Source organism: Taeniopygia guttata, chromosome 2 (genome assembly GCF_048771995.1).
Source record: "Taeniopygia guttata chromosome 2, bTaeGut7.mat, whole genome shotgun sequence".
Lineage (NCBI taxonomy): Eukaryota > Metazoa > Chordata > Aves > Passeriformes > Estrildidae > Taeniopygia > Taeniopygia guttata.
In genome coordinates this window covers 31,028,809-31,046,924 of record NC_133026.1, presented here as the reverse complement: position 1 = coordinate 31,046,924, position 18,116 = coordinate 31,028,809, and the positions used below count along the sequence as shown (strand labels likewise).

At 41.3% G+C, this 18,116-nt stretch overlaps 1 protein-coding gene and 1 long non-coding RNA gene across 21 annotated transcripts in view; one reads left to right on the top strand and one right to left on the bottom strand.

Annotated features, from left to right (window-relative positions):
• The window catches only part of ITGB8 (integrin subunit beta 8), a 90,304-nt gene extending 79,828 nt beyond the window's left edge, over positions 1-10,476 (bottom strand). For 6 of the 20 annotated variants that reach the window (XR_005979471.2, XR_005979470.2, XM_072925586.1 and 3 more), the window contains exon 1: positions 9,000-9,505. Coding sequence is in view for 11 of the 20 variants with exons in the window: in XM_072925586.1 (XP_072781687.1) it covers positions 9,000-9,129 (130 nt within the window). In the remaining 9 variants the exon portion in view is untranslated. The other 14 variants (XR_012054541.1, XR_003958544.4, XR_004366937.3 and 11 more) reach the window with 8 other exon arrangements.
• Positions 9,006-12,688, top strand: LOC121469247 (uncharacterized). Its single transcript, XR_012054543.1, has 2 exons — positions 9,006-9,270; positions 12,138-12,688. It is a non-coding gene; the product is annotated as an uncharacterized lncRNA (long non-coding RNA).
• Positions 12,689-18,116: the final 5,428 nt, after the last annotated feature.

Genomic DNA, 18,116 nt, shown 5'->3' with positions numbered 1-18,116 from the left:
ATCATGCTCCACAATTACCTGAAAAGGACACTGCAGTATGGTGGGGGTTGGCCTCTTCTCCCAGCTAACAAGCAGTAAAACAAAAGGAAATGGCCTCAAATTGTGCAAGGGAAGGTTTAGATTGGATATCAGGAAAAATATCTGCACTGAAAGGGCTCGGAACCGGCTGCCCAGGGAAGTGGTAGAGTCACCATCCCCTGGAGGTATTTAAAAGATACGTAGATGTGATGCTCAGGAACACGTTTTAGTGGTGGGCTTGTGCTGGATTAATGGTTGAAATAGAGAATCTTAAGGTTCTTTTCCAGCCTAAATGATTCTATGATTCAAGGAGATACTCCTGACATTCTCTGAGCCTACATGTAGATACATGTTTCTTATCCTCATCTCTGAAAAGTCCCAGCACTTACTTGAAGGGTGCACATTATTCACAATGTAGACTTGGGGAACATAAGCCTCAGACAGATGCATAGCAACCCAAGTTTTTAATGTACACATATCTATTTTGAAGATTTTTGTTACAGAAAGATATATATAACAGAATTTTTGAAAAGGTACTACCCATAGTAGCTACTGGTATCACAGTTAGGACTCAAAAACACAACATTCAAACCACAGCCTCAGACATGGCCTTGACTATGAGAGACAGAGCCATTGACTACTCCAGTCTGACTTTGTTCCCAAGCCACACTACAGAATGAAAACAAGCAATGCAACCTTGAAATTTTTCACAACACAATTTTTGTTTCTTGGCCAACTTTACTTGTAGCCTCTCCTTTCTATGAAACTTCCTGCTCTTCTGGGAGATGGTTACATTTTGTTGATGCAATTCATGCCTGCAAACAATGAGTCAAAGACTACTTGGCTTCAGAAACTAACTTAGCCTGTCTCTTGTAAATAAAAACATACAGGAAAAAGTACTAGGATTATATCATTAGAACAGACTAATTTCCCACAGTCATAAAAGCTAATGCTTCTACAGCACAGGTTTGATGGTCCTGTTTGCACAGCTTTACACCAATAAACATGCAAAGCATATGGAACCAGAGAGCTTAAAATGTTTCTTTTTTTAAAAAAACTTGATTTCAAGGAAACTTCAAGATGTGTGGAGTTGTGTTAATTCTGTTTCCTAGAATGGAACATGGGCATAGGAATTATTGTATTCCAGTCATCTACAGCTGCTAGAAGCTCTCTTGGAGTTGACAGCTTGAGTACAGTCATGCTGCTTCAGCAAAGCCTGGAATGGCTACTGCCACATATCACTGCTAATTTAATTTATTTTGTATTAGTAAGCACTGCTAGCAGGTAGCCCATCAACAGACCAGAATGGTTGGTATGTTCTTGTGTATTCTATAAAGTCTTACCTAATTAGAACGTCATGATGGTTATAAAGGTAGACAAAAATTACTCTTTTCTGCCTGCTTAAGAAGATCAACCTTGAATAAAAGACAAGCCCAAGCTTTATCTCCCACCATCTTCTATAGCTCTACCTTCTAAAACCAGGCCTTCAACCCCCAATTGTTTCTCTGATGTATCCTTTTATTTACATATCTAATTATCACCAAATTGTTGCTTTCTGCCCCATAGGAGCATGACCTCGTCCTGGCACTGTCTCTTCATTCACATACCCAGCAGAGTTTCGGCAACTGCTAAGAATAGCTCAGGGCTATTTCTTCCCACACAATGTCACCAAAGACAACCTGATAGATTCTTAGTCCATAGCAATGCAAACAGTTTACTTCACTCTCTTTTATCTGCATACTTGGTGGTTTGGAACAAACCTCTTCTGCAATTTAGATCAAAATTCCCAAAGCTGACAACCTAGGGGAACAAGTCCCTCAGTTCTGAACAAAATGATAAACTGAATTGTGCTTTTACAGAAGATTTTCCTGAAACAAACCAAAAGCTGTGCATGTGTGGATTAGGAGGACAGGTCAGAGTTAAAACAAAACGTTGAACATACATACTTTACACTCGCAATGAGAAAACCTCAATATGAAATAAAAGATAAGACTGGTATCAGAGAGGATAACAACCGCTCCCTAAGGACTTTTATGTAGTCCACAAGACTGGGAGGAGCATTTATTCAAGAGGGCTATTAAAAAATGTTACTGTTTTCTAGAATACCAAGTCTTTGGTATTTGTTATTTCAGTAATTTGCTTTTCAATAGGATTTTCAATCTCCGAAGATGGCTATTGTCACTGAGACAAATTGATAAAAAGCTTTCTGGGATTCTTGTTCGTAATTAAAAACCTCAAAACATAACCCACTTGTCGAGGAATAGACACTGGCCAACCTCTATTTCAGGTTTAGCCTGATAAATTTTTATAATTTAGGGGCAAAGACTACACAAAACATGACAGTGGGCTATGAAACATGCAGACTCAAATACTAACTATAAGTAAACTACAGGTATACACAGACTGTTTGAATGCAAGCTTCTCCTTCTGCTCTTAAAAGGAAGTATTCACATATGGGCATGGTCTGCAGGTGAGCTTAAATGCTCTCTAAGGGACAGACTTCAAACTTGCAAATTCTAAGCTTTAAACAGGTAGTGGTTTATTTAATGTTCTGAAGCAATGCCACAACATTTTAACAGCAAAATGCACTCCAGCAATTTTGCTCAGATTGGAAGAGCCTGCTTGCTGACATAATTAGTTTAATTTAGTTACTTTGTGCCATTTGTGCCATTGTGTAAGTTGTTACAAGTTTTCTTATTTCCTGGTAGTCTTGTTTGAACAAAAAGATAGGAACTTGGTTGTTTCCAGGAAGAAGCTCCCATCTGAGGGAAGCAAGTTGTCCTCAGCACAGTACTAACCCTTTCCACCCTGCAGAGATAAGATGGCAATAAATTGTACTCTCAAGTATAGAACAAACAGAATTCACTTAGCCTAATGCCCTTGAACATCAAAAAGGAACAAAATTTAATTTGGAAAGGGAAACTACTGGTTTAATCAGACTTGGACTACTTTTGTGATGTCACCATACATCATGCAGCTGTATTCATAACACTGCTACAACTGCAAAACACCAAAACCACTAAAGTCTTCAATATCTGAACCCAATGAACTACTTCTGCTAACACCGTAACTCCCAAATCAGTGGGCAGAGAAGAGGCCTGAAGTAAAATAAAAACCAAACATCCAGGAACATCATTAAACATGCCTAAAGCTAAAGAAATTTCTTTCTCCAATAATCATAGTTAAAATATTTGTCTCAGTATCTATCAATGACCATAAATACTTCAGACTTTTTATTATTGCCACCATGGGTAAATACCAAGAAATTACCACAGGCATATGACAATGAAGTCATGGGAAGCAGAGAAACATATAAAGGAAAAAGTCAATTATGAGCTTTGCAAAGTTTTCAATTTAGGCCAATTTAGCCTCAGCTAGAAGTCGCTTTTTTTGGCAGCTTTCTAATGCTGTAAATTCTGATCATCCTGAAATACTTACATTTTGCTCAAGGGGTTATTCTTGTTCTGCCACCATAACAAGGGGGAATCCTGAATGGCTGGCAAGAAGCTTACTTTTCTTCTTGGAGAAAGGTTCCATTACAGTGTACAGTGAACTAATTCATTAGAGCCCCACTTCCTTCCCAAAAGTTAAACTAAATAGCCCAAGTCCATTTATGTAAACTGCCAAAAGGAAAAAAAATTAATGAAGTTCAAGTACTTAAAAAGAATAACAGACCATATCCTACTTTGTCCATCAAATATTATGTTTGCTTAAGCAGATGAGAAAGAATTTTACATCTTTCCACTGGTTAGACAGAAGTCAGCAATTAGTAGAGGAGATACAAGAACTTTGAAAACAAGATTTCGCTGAAAAGGAGGATGGAAGTAGAATGAGAAACACCGAGGCCTTAAGAATTTTATTTTAAAAAACCCTCAAAACAAAGGAAGTTTATTAACAAAATGAAAACAATATCCTTCTCCAGTTTTCTGTTTTCAGTAAATTTATAATGAGAAGTCAAATTTATACCAAGATGTCAGGTTTACCAGCTACAATAAAAGCCTTAAATAGTTCACATATATAAGTTTTGAAACTATAACATATGACTTTAGTGCCATTAATATATTTCAAGAATACTGAGCAAACTCTAAAGATCAGAACACCAAGCTATTCCACTTGTTCTTACCCTGACAGAACTAATTAAATACTAATCACTGCCTTAGATAAACCTATCCTGATCTAAGAAAGTATACTTTTTCTATTCGGTTTTTAAAATATACATTGTTGAAAAAAAATCATGTAGGTAATTTAAGTTACAGGTAGATTTATTTTACACATTAAGGTTAATGTTTCTTACATCAGATCTATTCACAGAATCATAGGATAGAATCAGAGTAATTTTGGTTGGAAAGGACTGCTAAGATCGTGTAGACCAGCACTTAACCCAATACTGGCAAGTCCACCAGTAATCCTCTACATTGATATATATATATAAATATATATATATATATATATATACACATGAAAAACTTGAGTTTATATGCATCTGTCTGAGGCTTCTGTTTTTCAAGTTTTTGTCCTGAATGATTCCACCTTCATATAAGTGGGGGAACTTTTCAGAGCTGAGGATAAGAAAGGCATATGTAGGCTCAGGAGTACCTCCTTGAATCATAGCATCATTTAGGTTGGAAAAGAGTCTTTAAATCCTCTGGTCCAACTGTTAACTGTTATTAAAAGTCTTGATAAATATCAGCAGCCCATGTCAACTTACATGATTTGTAAATAAAATACCTTCAATTTTTCTTCTCCTATGGTAATTAGTTCTAACTGTCCCAAACTCAAGACACAACATGGACAAGTCATCACAAAATCTTCATAGGGATTTGAAAAATATTACCAGCATTTAAGTGCTTTATAAAGTATAAGGGAGGTTATAATCTGACATTTTAATGTCCACTTGTGGAATGGGGGTCATTTAATGAAGATTTTCTTTAGCTTCCATGAAGTTCACATTCTGACATCGCTCCGATGGTCTGGGGAAGTAAATTAAACTTAGATTGTATGGAAAATCAAATTTTTAAATTTAGGCTTCTTGACTAATGGGGTCTCAATTTTGCTTTCTCAGTTGTTGCAGTTCCAGTCCTTGAAAGTTTAAAGGCCTGAAAAGAAGCAACTGCCTCTTCAAACTGTAGAGGTATTTCTGATGCATGCAATTTTCAGAGTACCTTGACAACTTTCCTCAGCAACGTGTCCAAAATGACAGAGGCAACCCTTCCAGAGTATCAAGAATATTATTACTCTTCTAGTTCATAAACTGCCCCTCTCCTCTCTTTTCCCTGCCTCGTCTCAAACACCTATAGCATGAAAACATTGTAAACACTACGCATGCAACTGTGAGTTTCATTTAACTTGTAAAAAAGACAGAATAAAAAAATACCTTACCACATAAGCCCCCTGAAGAGACATATTAAGAGAAGTATGCAATTTTCAAAGCAAATGTAGGCATGTTATTGGCAAAATATGCTCCTTGAGCAATGCGTACATAAATAAACCTCTCCCTCACTGCTCCTCAGAACTGCAATTTACAGCCCTCTCAAACATCCAGGTTGTTTTTCCCCAAAGGCTGGTTCCCAAAGGTTCCAAAAAGGTTGGCTTTCCCAAAGATGATCCATTAGCCCTAGGGTGCAGATCACCCACGCAGACTCAGGAAATGAAAACTGGATTTTCTCTTTTCTTTGGATTGTTTTAAGCCTCAGGAAAAGCTGAACTGGCTCAGTGCTGGGTATCCCATACAACTCAGCTTCTTCCACTGAGTCTCAATAGAAAATGCGCTGCATGGGTGCACAAGAGAATTAACAGACAAACACCAATTATAGCTATCATGATGCATCTTTTATTTCAGACTTTTTTTTGTGCTTGTGTGTGTATCATGGCATGTTTCCCATCACTTCTCTTCAAAATCTTCCATGGGTAGTTTGAATAGTTTTCCTTATTCCTTTGAGAAGTAGCATGAGTAATGGTTTATAAAATTTTCTTACTAGAGGGATCACATGGAAATCTGATGTGACAAGACTGGTGAAGCACCAAAGACCTTGATGGGAGAAAATTAATGAATCAAAAGTCATGCTATTGGCATAAATCAATTAACAACTGACCCCTTCATGATGATTCTCCAGTCGTCTTTCAAAACGACACTCTCAAGAAGACTGAAAATACTTTTAAAGTTGGTATTTAAAGAGACCTGTCAATCACAACTATTTAACAGAATTGTTTGCTGTGTGACTGTTCTCCAACTTTTGTTCAGAGATAAAGATTTTCATTCCATCCCATCCCTGTTGCACAGCGCAAGTACATTCTGTTTACTTGAGCTTCATAGAGGAATTACTCCCTGGGTATTTTGGAAAGCACCAAATACCTTAGTTTTCTGATTTTAATATTATAAATGGTTTTGGGACACTGCAGAGATTTTAATCAATGTCCTCTGTTAAGCCTGACCAATCAGTCATTCTTCAGAACTTAAGCCCCATATAACCCATGTGCTTATACAGCAGGTAAAAAATAAGAGTTTCAGCAGTTGGTTTCTGAACAAGGCAAGAGAACTGTCTTCACTGAAGTGAGCACTTACTCAATTGGTTAGCGCAATGCATACACATGCTCTTGCTGTAGAATCCAGCTTTTATTCAGTTCACTGGTTTACATCTTTAGGAGTTTGTCAGGTTTAATGTTCAAACATAAATGCAGGGATCTGTAGAAATCCCTACAGAACTAGCTTGATTCTTATGTCAGGTATTTGTTATAATTGGCTTACTGAACTGCAAATTTCCTTTTGGTGAGACTTATGGAACAAGGGACCCTTTGTAGAAGGCAGCAACACTACTCTTTTAATCTGAGCTTACAGAACCCATAATTTGGGAATTACAAATTTACAGCATTGTGAGATTTCCTTTTGTGCTCCTTGTAACTTCAAAAACTATGCCAAATTCTACCTTTACTTATCCCTAGCAATGACTCACATCTCAAACTGCAGCTTGCAGAATAAATATCTCAGGTAGTTTCAAGCTCTTAATGTTTCAATTAGAAGAGCCATAAATGCTCCAGCAAGAATGAAATAAATTTGAATTCTATGTACATTTCATATTAATTCCAGTCTCTTTTAGAACTGGAGATTCAGTGCAACAGATATGCAGGTTCTGCCAACTCTGCACATAAATAAATTGGACTTGCTGATGGCACAGGAACAGCAAGATGCTTTTCTCCATGCCCAGCACTGTCAACGCAGAAGCAAAGAGGAGTGGCTGTGTGAACAAAGCCATGCTGCCAAATATCTGTACATGGAGCTGCTGCCCACTGTCTCTCAAAGCAGCCTGCAGACATTCAAAGAATCCAGGTGGTGCTGCACTGGCTATCACAACTAAATGTAAAAATCACTAACAACATTAATAATAACAAAAAATTTCACGTGTTCATTCACAGAAAAACAAAGCAAAACATTCTTCTTGCTTCAACTGCAGCTGTAGCCTGCAAAGTGATTATGTATGAAGGAAAGAATTCAGTGTGCTTTTCAGCTTTCATGAATTAGCAGAGGTTTCAAATGAAAAGGAAAAAACAAGGTCTATGTGAGTTACAGTCTGCCCAATGTGAGAGCTGTTGTCACAATAAACACATAACCCATGACGTATCGCCCATATATATTTTCACTATGAAGCACAACAAAGACAGCAAGCATCCTTTGGCACAAAAGCTCCATGCACAACCTCCCCCCTGTGGCATTCTGTTCTGATGCATTACTTGCAGTAGTATGTACCCAGGAACTACACTCATAAGCAAGCACAACACTGCATTCAGGCACAGAACCATCCTCTTCATAAAGTTTCAATTAGCATTTCAACTCAATTGCACTGTATAAAAAAAATCTGGGATACCACATACAAGATGTCATGGTTCATAAGAAATTTAATAATATATTTTATTTTTCCTATTGACATTACTTTGATTCTGAATTCAAAGTACGAAGCCAAAAAAGTAAAATAAATTATCCTATGAAAGCTAACAAATTATTCCATTGTTTTTAATAGCACTGGGCAAATCCTACTGAATTAGGCATGAATTTGTCTTATTTGCAATAAAGAATTTAAGACTAATACATTGTTCCCATTGTAAATCTCAGTTTCAGAGGTTACATGTTAACATTTTAAATCAGCTCCAGGCTTAAGCTGGGAAATGCCAATTATTCCACAAGCATAAAAAAATACAGAAAGATGACTGACAACCAGATCTGCTTTTATGATCACTGCTAGCTAAATAAGATCCTTTATGAATTGACTAACCTGCTTGCTCTGTCAACTGCTGCACTATCTAAGGTACATTTGCACAAACTCCCCTCAGCCAGCACACATTAAAACTGATACTGGGGGCTTTGGGAAGCAATTCTACAACGCGAGGAGTTACCCACATTTACCTGAGCCTTTTTCACCCGAGAACCATAGCCCCCAGGGAACTGTCAACATGCACGTTATCCCGAGGTAAACAGAAGACAATCTTCTCGTAGCTGTATCCCTATTTAACCCTGCCACTGCATGCCACATGAACGACGTAAAACAGAGCGTTACCATCCCCAAGAACCGATCATCCCTGGCTGGGGTCCGTGTGCCGCTCCACGGAGTGTTGCGGAGGGTGCACTTCAGGACCCGCAGCACCCTGGAGTGCGACAGTCCCGCCGGCTCCCCGGGAACTACCATGGCTCCCTAAAGACGGGACGCCCCCGGCGTGGGCAGTGAAATCACGGGCTGGCGCTGGCGGTGTGAGGTTTGGACACCGCTCCAGCCCGGCTCTCCCTGCAGGTACCGTGCGCCCGCCAGCTCGGCCCGCCCGGCCGACGAGCGCCGGTGGCGCCGGCCGGTCCCGCTGTCAGCGCTGCGCCCCAGGGCAGCCGCCGGGCCCAGGCAAGCCCCCCGCCCACGCACGACCCCGCGCCAGAACCAAACCCGGCCACAGCCCCAGCCAGCCGGGGCACGGCCAGCAGTCCCAGGAGCTCGGACACTTACAGCGCTGGCAGAGTCCCGGCACGGCCGCCAGCAGCCAGGCCGCCCCGAGGAAGGCTCCGGGGCCGCGCTGGCACCTGGGCACGGAGACGATCCCCGCGGTGAGGCACGCCAGCAGCGGCACCCACATCATGCGCCGCGGCCGGCACCGCTCCCGCTCCCTCGCCCTCTTCTCGGGGCCGTGTCTCGGCGCCGCGGCGCGCTCAGTCCCGGCCCCCGCGGGGGCGGCGGCGGCGGCGGGGCCGAGGGAGGGGCGGCGGCGGGCCCGGCACAGGTAGGGCGCTCGGAGGGGCGGGCGGGGGCCGCCGCATCTCGGGGGCAGCGCCTGCCGCGCCTCCGCGCCCCGCCGGGACCGCCCCCCCCCCGGCGGCAGAGGGGCCCCGGCTAAGCGCGGAGCTTGGTTCCCTCCATTCGCTTCCAGCCCGGCGGCCAGGGGCGCCTCGCCGCCCGCCCTGCCTGGGGGGTGCGGGGAGGCTCCTGGCACCGCGCGGGGAGCGGCGTCGGCGGCAGCTCCGCACCTCCCTCGGGCGAAGAGGGCGGCTGCCGGGGGGGCGGGGACGGCCGCCCCCTGCCCGCCCCCGCCGGGGGCAGGTGGGCGCTGCCCGCCGCCGTCCCGAGGCGCCGCCGGGGCCGCCTCTCCGCGCCGGGGGGACGGGGTCTGCTGAGGACGGGGAGGGGAGGGCAGGGGACCGCGGCCGGCGGCGCTGCCCGGCCCCAGCGCGGAGAGTGCGGGTCCCCGCAGGTTGCCAGGAGACGGCAGCGGGGCAGGTTCCGCGAGCGGGAGTGCGGGGGCGGGCCCGGCGGTGAAGTCACTGTGGCCGCCCGCGCCTTTGTTCGCCGGCGGCTTCGGTCGCGGCTGCCCGAGCTCGGCACGGCCGCTGTCCCCGGGCGGGGAGGCGGACGAAGGCCGCGGGCAGAGCGCTGCGCCGCCGGCCCCCGCCGCACCTCGCCCGCCGCTTTGGCCCTGTGGCGGCCGCTCCGCTCCGCTCCGCACCGCCGGCTGGGTCGGCCCTCGCTGCGTGTGACCCCACCGCCGCTTGCTTGTGCGACCCTCGCCGGCAGCGCCTCCGTAACCCGGGGCGCTGCCCACCGGCCCAGGAACGCCGCCGCTTTCCCGGGGCGTCCCGCTGGCAGGAGCTACCTAAAACTTCGCTACCTAAAACCACCTCTCCTCCTTTACCGCCCTCCCCGAATCGTTTCTGCCCGGAGTTTCCACCCCTCCGGGCGCAGTGGGTGTAACGCAAAGGTTAACCGTGTTGGAAAGTACCGCGCCGTGCGGGCCAGGAAAGCCCCACCGCGCCAAGGTGCGACCTCGGCCGCCGCCTCGCCCGGCCCCGCTCCGCTCCACGGAGGAGCTCCCTGCAGCTCCTGTCCCTGTGCTCCCCGCGGAGCCTGTGGGTGGAGGCGTTTTCCCGGCAGGTAAAACCCACCTGGGCACCTCGCCCTGTCACACGACGGTGGCCGGGCCTCCGCCCGGCTGCGTTACGGGGTAGGTGTGCCGACCTCGGGTCTCTGGTGGCCAGCCGTGTGGCATCCTTCCTTTCTGATACCGGCAACAGATGACTGCGCGCAGGATCCTAGGGGGATCTCTGTGCTGCATCCAAGTCTGTCTATGCAGGCTACGTTTATAAATCCTGCAAATGCAACCAGTGTAAATAATGTACTGTTTCCCTCTTTACGAATGAAGGGCTGCGGAAGCCTTTTCAGATCCCGTGCTAAGCCTTGAGAAGCTATGGATGGTTTAGCATCTGAATGTCAGAGGTCAGAAGCTGAGCACGGTGAGTTTGTTCAAGAGTGCTGAGGAAGGGCTGGCAATGAAGCAATCTCGTGGTCCCACTCTGGAGTTTTTAAATGATGTATCATCTTTTTTGCTTCATTGTGGAAAAATCCCCCGTTTCAGACATCTGACTGTCATTCCTTGAGTGGTCACAGCCCAAATGGGGATATGGGATGTGAGAAAGCCATATGCAATGACATTCTGAAAGAAGTGTAGTATCTGCAGGATTTCAAATATTGTGGCATTCTTAACCTAAAAGCTCTATGATTTCAGAGATCACAATCTCAAACACTGTAGGTGGATAGCTACAGGTCCCTTGAGAACTAATTGGGTGCTATTTGAAATAAGATACACTGGTGACGAGTGAACTAAACTCAATCTTCTCCTGTTGGGTCTTGTAATGTTTATAGATAATGATGTTGCAAATTTATGATGATTCAAATGTATCTGGAAAAAAAGGATTCAGATGATACATCAAGAAATTCAAGGAAATATCTTTAAACAAATTGCCAGCAGAAGCAAAAGTGACAGAAACCGGGATCTCCCTATTTTGGATTTTTCACCTGCATGGTCTGAATGGTGCTAATGGGAAGAACGATACAGTTGATATCCCATACAGATATATTGTGTATGAAACTATTAGACAGAATATAAATTATCATAAGCAGCCTAAAGAAAATGGCTATGTCCTCAACAGCATGAATTATCTTCTCAATTTCTAAGCAAAGGCTGTTCATCATACAGGTAGGAATCAGTCATTCCATGCCTTATTTCTGCTGAGAACATCATACAAGAATTTGGTATTCTGGGCAGAAAGACAATACCTGCAGTTTAATGTGGAAGAATAAAAATGGATAATTTTCATATAAAATCTGATAATAAGGTTACCAAAATGAAACCACTCTGGTCATTAACTTAAACCCTGAAAACATAATGAAAAGGATGCCATTGCTGGGTGAGAACTATGTACCCTGAATAAAGTCACCAATAAAAAAGTCCAGAACTGAAGATACAAACGGTTTAGGCCTCAATGTATAGAGGCTGCTGTAGGAGTTGAAAGTATAGTCTGCTGGTTTATGTAAAATGCCATATTTCTTTAGCTTCATTCTTCCTGTGGTGGAATCCAAGGACTTAAAAACATTTACTTTGCAGTGATAGCATCTTTGAATATATTGTTATTTAGACAGTGTTTATAATGCAACAATACAATTAGGCAGGAGTTTTGAATAATAATTTTAGGCTTGCAGAGAAACTGAATCATCCAAGGTCACATATGAGAGTAAGTAACTCTTAAACTCCCGTAACAAGGAATTTAACACCACTGGAAATGGATTTAAAGTCTCAATCCGTTGTCCTATCCACAGGGCAGTGAAACCTTGAAGCAATGTGTTTGTGGCATCTCTGTCCTTGGAGAGAGTTGAAACTTAGCTAAACATGTTCCCAAGCAGACGGAACTAACAACCTGTTCTGAGCAGAGGGATGGTTGGGCCTCAGGGGACTTTTTCCAGTGTAAGTTATTCTACAAATTTTTGTGGTGGAAAGTGTGTTATTATATTACATGTATCCCAAATTTCTTGAAGTGTTATAACTGTGGCTTCTTTCCAGTATTTTACATTTGCTTTATTGAAACAAAATGCAATTGTCTGTCGCATTGTTGGTGCATAGTCTCTTTTTTCAGGAAACAGCTTTTTCAGGAAAATATTGCATCTGCAATGAATGTTAACTAGAACTGGTCAAAAACCTCAAAACTTTTCTTACAAAAACCATGCTCCTTTTTTTGGTAGAATGTTTCCAACCTTCTTTAATGTGCCATTTAATGGGGGAGAGTCCAAACCAGGACTACAAAGGGAAGACTGATGGTGTTTTGCAACTAATATCAAAGTTCTTTTTTAAATAAAAAGTGTTATTTATCCAATCTTGTGGTTCCTTATATTATCATGGAATCTTAGACACAATTAAAAGCCCCATAAGAAGCATTTTGGTACTGTTAAATTAATTCTACTTTCCTCCAACTAACTAAAGGAATCATATGCTTGTCTGTCAGACAGAATTGCATTTGCTATCACTTGGGTTCATTTCTTTATGCAATATTTGAATCTAAAACTGCATCTGTTTCTTGTAAAAAAGTCAGTGTATTGTGAAAATTCATTATAATCCATCAATTAACAACTGAAAGCCAATGACTATTTCCAAAAAAAAAAACTTGCCAAAAAGTCATAGGCCTCTTCCTCAGAAGTGCAGACTATGAACAATCCACTTATGCTGTTTATTATATACAGAAAAATTCTATATATGATTCCAGCTGCCTAATGTGATCCACAATTTTTTTTAACAAAATGTGCTTTTATTTTGTAATTCTGAAAAAGAAAATCTGATGAAAAATGTGATGCATTTCCTTATAGGATATTAAAACTGTGCACATTGATTTTAGTTTCTAGGCTCAGTTCTTATTGCAAGAACTGGCAATGCCAGTTTCCAAACTAGAAAAGTCTTTACTTCCCAAAATAGTATTTTTCATTATTTTTTTCATTAATACCTACCTTAGTTACCAGCCCATGCTACTGAACTTCCTGATGTACATGGGACAAAGAGAAAATGGTCAATTTTACCATAAAATAGTAATCCATATTGTCCAACAATCTAATTTTTTTGTGAAGGCTTACATTGATTTCGGGTAGACATTTTCTGTGAATTTACAAATCTTACTTAGGTTTGCAACTTCCGTAGGCCTGCATGAACATCTGAATCAATACCTTTTTGCATTTACCCTCTCGGTGTTAACAGTTTGGTCAATGTCATGCAGAGACAGGTGGAATACCACTACTTATTTTCCATATACTCAGCCTGGTGACTTTTGTATACTGCATTTAAAGGTTGTTGTTATTCCTAATTTATTTGGAAAACTTTAGCTATAAAATGATTTTTTTTTCTGGCCTGTGTGGCAGAAATTTCTCCATTCTGCTTTTCTGAAAAAACTTGCAATATCGTTCTGGTACACTTTTCTTCCTTGTTTATATAACCAATCGAATTGTAAAATTTTTATATTAAAACTAGAGTATGTAATTCTCCTGAAATCCCAGAGCATGTTCTTGTGTTCAATGCTTCTGGTAAGTCCACTGAAGAAGACTGTGTTATAAGACAATAAACCTGAGATATTTCAGACTATTGCAAAAAAAGAAAAAAAAATTGCAGATGGGTTCTCAACAGAAATGGTCAGCAAGCAGTTGAGACAGAAACAGTCATTTCACAGGTGAGAAAGTATCACTCTGTTTAGGGTTTACTAGGTTAAACCCAATGCTTTAAGTTTTATACACTCATTTCCAAAGAGATCTGTAGTGCAGACAGCTGATCTTTAAATTAGCTCTGGAGGGGGTTCTCAATGAAGGTGTCCCTGTCCTCTGTTTAAGAAAGAATAGGTTGATTTTTTCTAGACACAAGGAAGCATAAGAAATTATCTATGTAGTCCCCCTAGGATACTCAAAACCATAAAAATATGTATTGTAACAAGTGGTCAGAGCTGAAGTTGTTTATTGAAATGGTCTAAAAATCTCTTCTGGAAGTAATTACTAAAAAACCCCAGTAGTATATTTAGTTAAACAGATGTATTTTGAAAGAAGAACATTTCAATTGTTGTCACATGAAGAGTTTTAAAGAACACTGTTTCACTAAGATTTTTTGGTATTTCCACTATGTATTTTTATGTGAAGGAACAGATATTTTAGACAAAAGTGTTTTCTTTTGACAAATACACAGTTTTAAGAGCCTTTCTGACTTCAGAGAGGTGAGGTCCCCTGTGCTCTATCTTCAAAGTATAAAATTTACCTGGAATTCTTCTATATGCTGTCATTAATATTTTCCAGATATTACTTCATGGGCTTACAGGCACCATGGCTTGTGCCTGTAAGGAAAGGCAAAGACAGAAGAACAGTAGGCCAGATGAGTTATTTCATTAGCCTTATTTCAGTCGGACTTTGGCTGAAGGGCTGAAGACCTGACCCTGTGTTAGTAATCTGTGTGCCATTTTCCTGTTTTCCTTCAGTGACTGACAGAGAAAGAAGAACATATTGTTTTAATTAGTTTTATATTCACAAAGGACTGCAGCCCACCTGAAAACAGTCATAGCATCTTCGAAGCGATGTTGTCTTCCATGTTCATGGAGGATTGGGGAAGACCAGGTTTCATATTGATAGATCTAGGTATAGTTCCACAGACACCAAGTGAACTGAACTCTGAAAACACACATTTCACAGAATAGTTTGTGACATGCATGAATAGCACTTTTATTTCAACAGAGAAACAACAGCCACTGTGAAGTTTAGTAAGTCACACACTTTTTTTTGGTTATTATTGCAAGCTCAGACTGTCCACAGAACATTGGCACTCCATGTGTTTATTTTACCTCCGCCCATTTCCTCTGTTCTTGTTGCCTGTCTCCTACCTTTCTCTCTGGTACTTGAAAAAGGTATATAATCTCCACTTAGTGCTGAGAGACAACATAGGTGCCCATCAAGTCACTGTATTACACCTCAGGTGTTTTAATTTTCTTCTTCTTCAAATTCTTTTTTCCTCTTTTATTTTTTTTCCCATTGAAGACTACAAGTCCCATTCTGCCTTTTTCCTCATCTGCATTAAAAAGTTTTTTATTCTTTCTTCTCACCTTCCCTCCACCCAGTCACTTTGAATGGATTGTCAGATACTTACAGGCCTCTTGCTTTCCACACCTACTCCTCTATGTCTCTCACTTCCCTAACAGAGTTCCAAGGATTGCTGCTGCTGTAGCTATCCCAAGCAGCTTTTCATCTTCCTCATCCTCCTTCCACAGCAATTTCACCCTTTTCTGTCCCCTGGATTTAGACCTTGGGTTACCCAATTTCCAGATGAAATATTCTGTAACAGTATAATAGTCCTGAAAGTTTTGGAAGTTTTTAGAGAAAATGTCCACATTTGCCCCTGACAACCATTAGCTCATTTGTTATTTCCCAGAGGTTTCCTATGTTATGTTTTACAAGGAACAGGTAGAATGTAGGTAGAATATAGTAGATAGTGAGCAGGAAATGTTTCTTGGGACTTCTGAAAGATTCAAGTTCCTCCTGAGAAACTTTTGAGGAAATTGGGTGTTAGAGATTGAAAGGAAAAGTTAAGATATGGTTCATAAACAGCACTGGTGCTGTTTAACAGAAATTAAAGTTCTTTTCTAGATCAGAATAACTGGTATGGATCAAGCTCAAAGGTTTCCTACATTCAAAAGCAGAAGTTTGTAACTGGGTGATTGATGAGTGCAAATAATTTCTCCTGCCCATAGCTAAGCTCCTGCATTGAGCAGTGGCCGATGAGTGGAAAAATCCCACAGGCAAACTCTGTGTGTGTGTGGCAGAGGGGGAAAGTGGGAGTCATGGGGAACAGGGACAGGAGGTGGGTGGTTTTCCAGAACTGCTAAAGGTTCTGCATCTCTGGTAGAATTTAATCTGATTTTTTCCTCAGTCTTGAAACATGGTATGAATGTTACAGCCTGGTTGCTGTCTGTGTGGTGTTTACCTGCATATCCTCTCCTCTCTCTCACCAGATTGCTGCTCTACTCACTGCTAAAATGACAATTAAAATAATTCAAGAAATATTTAAGTGCAGAATCAGGAAAGAATAGAGGCAGATGGGGACATTTAGAAATAGCAAGAAAGCATTACTTATTGATGTTTGTAATTGTTTCAAATGTTGTCTGCATATATATCTTCTCACCTTTACATCCTGCTTATTCTCAGACAATTCATTTTGGCAATGTTTTCATTTTGTCATAAGAGCATGTATGTTTGGGCAGCACCTCACACAAATTCATCCCTTCTTCTGAAAGATATCTCTAATTCTGATTTTTTTTATTTGTATCAATAAGTCTTCTCTTGTCTAATTCCAGGATCCAGTAGAACTGTAGTTATTGGTTTTACTGCTCATACTTTAAGCTAAAATAAAGCTAAGATTATTTTTAAAATAACAAATAACTAACTCTTGGAATTCATGGGCTGTGGAAATTTGTAGGATTTAAAAATAAATGAGATATTTATAGGAATTGTATGTGCCTTTACATTAGCCAGGATAAAAGTTCATAACAAAGGTAACCTTTTGTACCTCAGAACAAGAACTGGTCACTAAGGCTGCACAGAAATTTCTTGTGCAGCCACTCTGTGACATGTTCCTTTAAAGATTATTTCCACCTTTGCTGAAGCATCTGGTACCAACTGTGACTAAAGTCAGGGTAAGGTATGAGAAGGATTATGGGATTAATGTGTTGCAAAGGAACAGAGAATTTTTTGGGGACAGACAGTTCTTGCCTGAGTTGAGGCAGTCAGGAGTAACTGAGTTGTTTAGCAGTATATAAAGTATATAAATTCAGAACTCAGGACAAAAATTAAGGCCAAACTGTTAGCATGTACTTGAATAGAGTACACAGCTACCTTAGGATTTGCCAGAACGTATCTTTTTATTTCAAATGGAAAATATTTTACAAAATTAAGTTACAGCCAGGCTAATAATTTTTTCCATTGAAATTTAGTTAATGTGATATTCTACCTGCAAATAATCCTCATGTGACATGACACAGTAATGAACATTGGAAGATGAGGTGAAATATAGATTGCAGAGTAATTTAGTGATTCTAACTGTGTTTGAAGAAAAATGTTTCTGATAAAACTTCTTAGGCACCATTTTTCATCATAGCACCATTTTTCATCAAGGCTCAATAGTTGTATGAGATACAGACTATAGATGAAACTGAAGCATTAATATTAAATTTCTGGGTGAAGTTTTATAGCCTGTACAACACTGGAGATCAGAAAAGATTGCCATTGCAATTGCTTCTTGATTTAAATTCTATCAGTCTTCTGTGTCCACACTTCTACAGGTGATTAAGAGAACTATATAACTTGGCTTTGGAAGAGAAAACAGAACACATGAAGTTAATCTACAAATGTGTCCTAGCTGTCACGGAAATCAGTAAAGATTACATTACATCAAATTAAACTAAAACTTCACCTTGCTGAACAGAAAAATACAGGTGCCAAATGAAAATAAAGGACAGAACAGACAGTACCTTAGGCAGTATGAGAGGATACCAGTGACATGCTCCTTACCTTACAAACTGTCCTAATAACTACCATGGGAGATTATGATTGCAAAACATGTGATCCAGGTAATAACCTCAAATATAACTGTGCCTGCCACAGATGACATAGACACATGGACCACTCAAAAGGACATAAGTGGATGACTAGATCTTTAACCTTAGCTATTAACTGTCCTCTAGGGAGTACTGCAAATACACAATGATCACAGCTAGAAAATGCAGTTATGAGCTT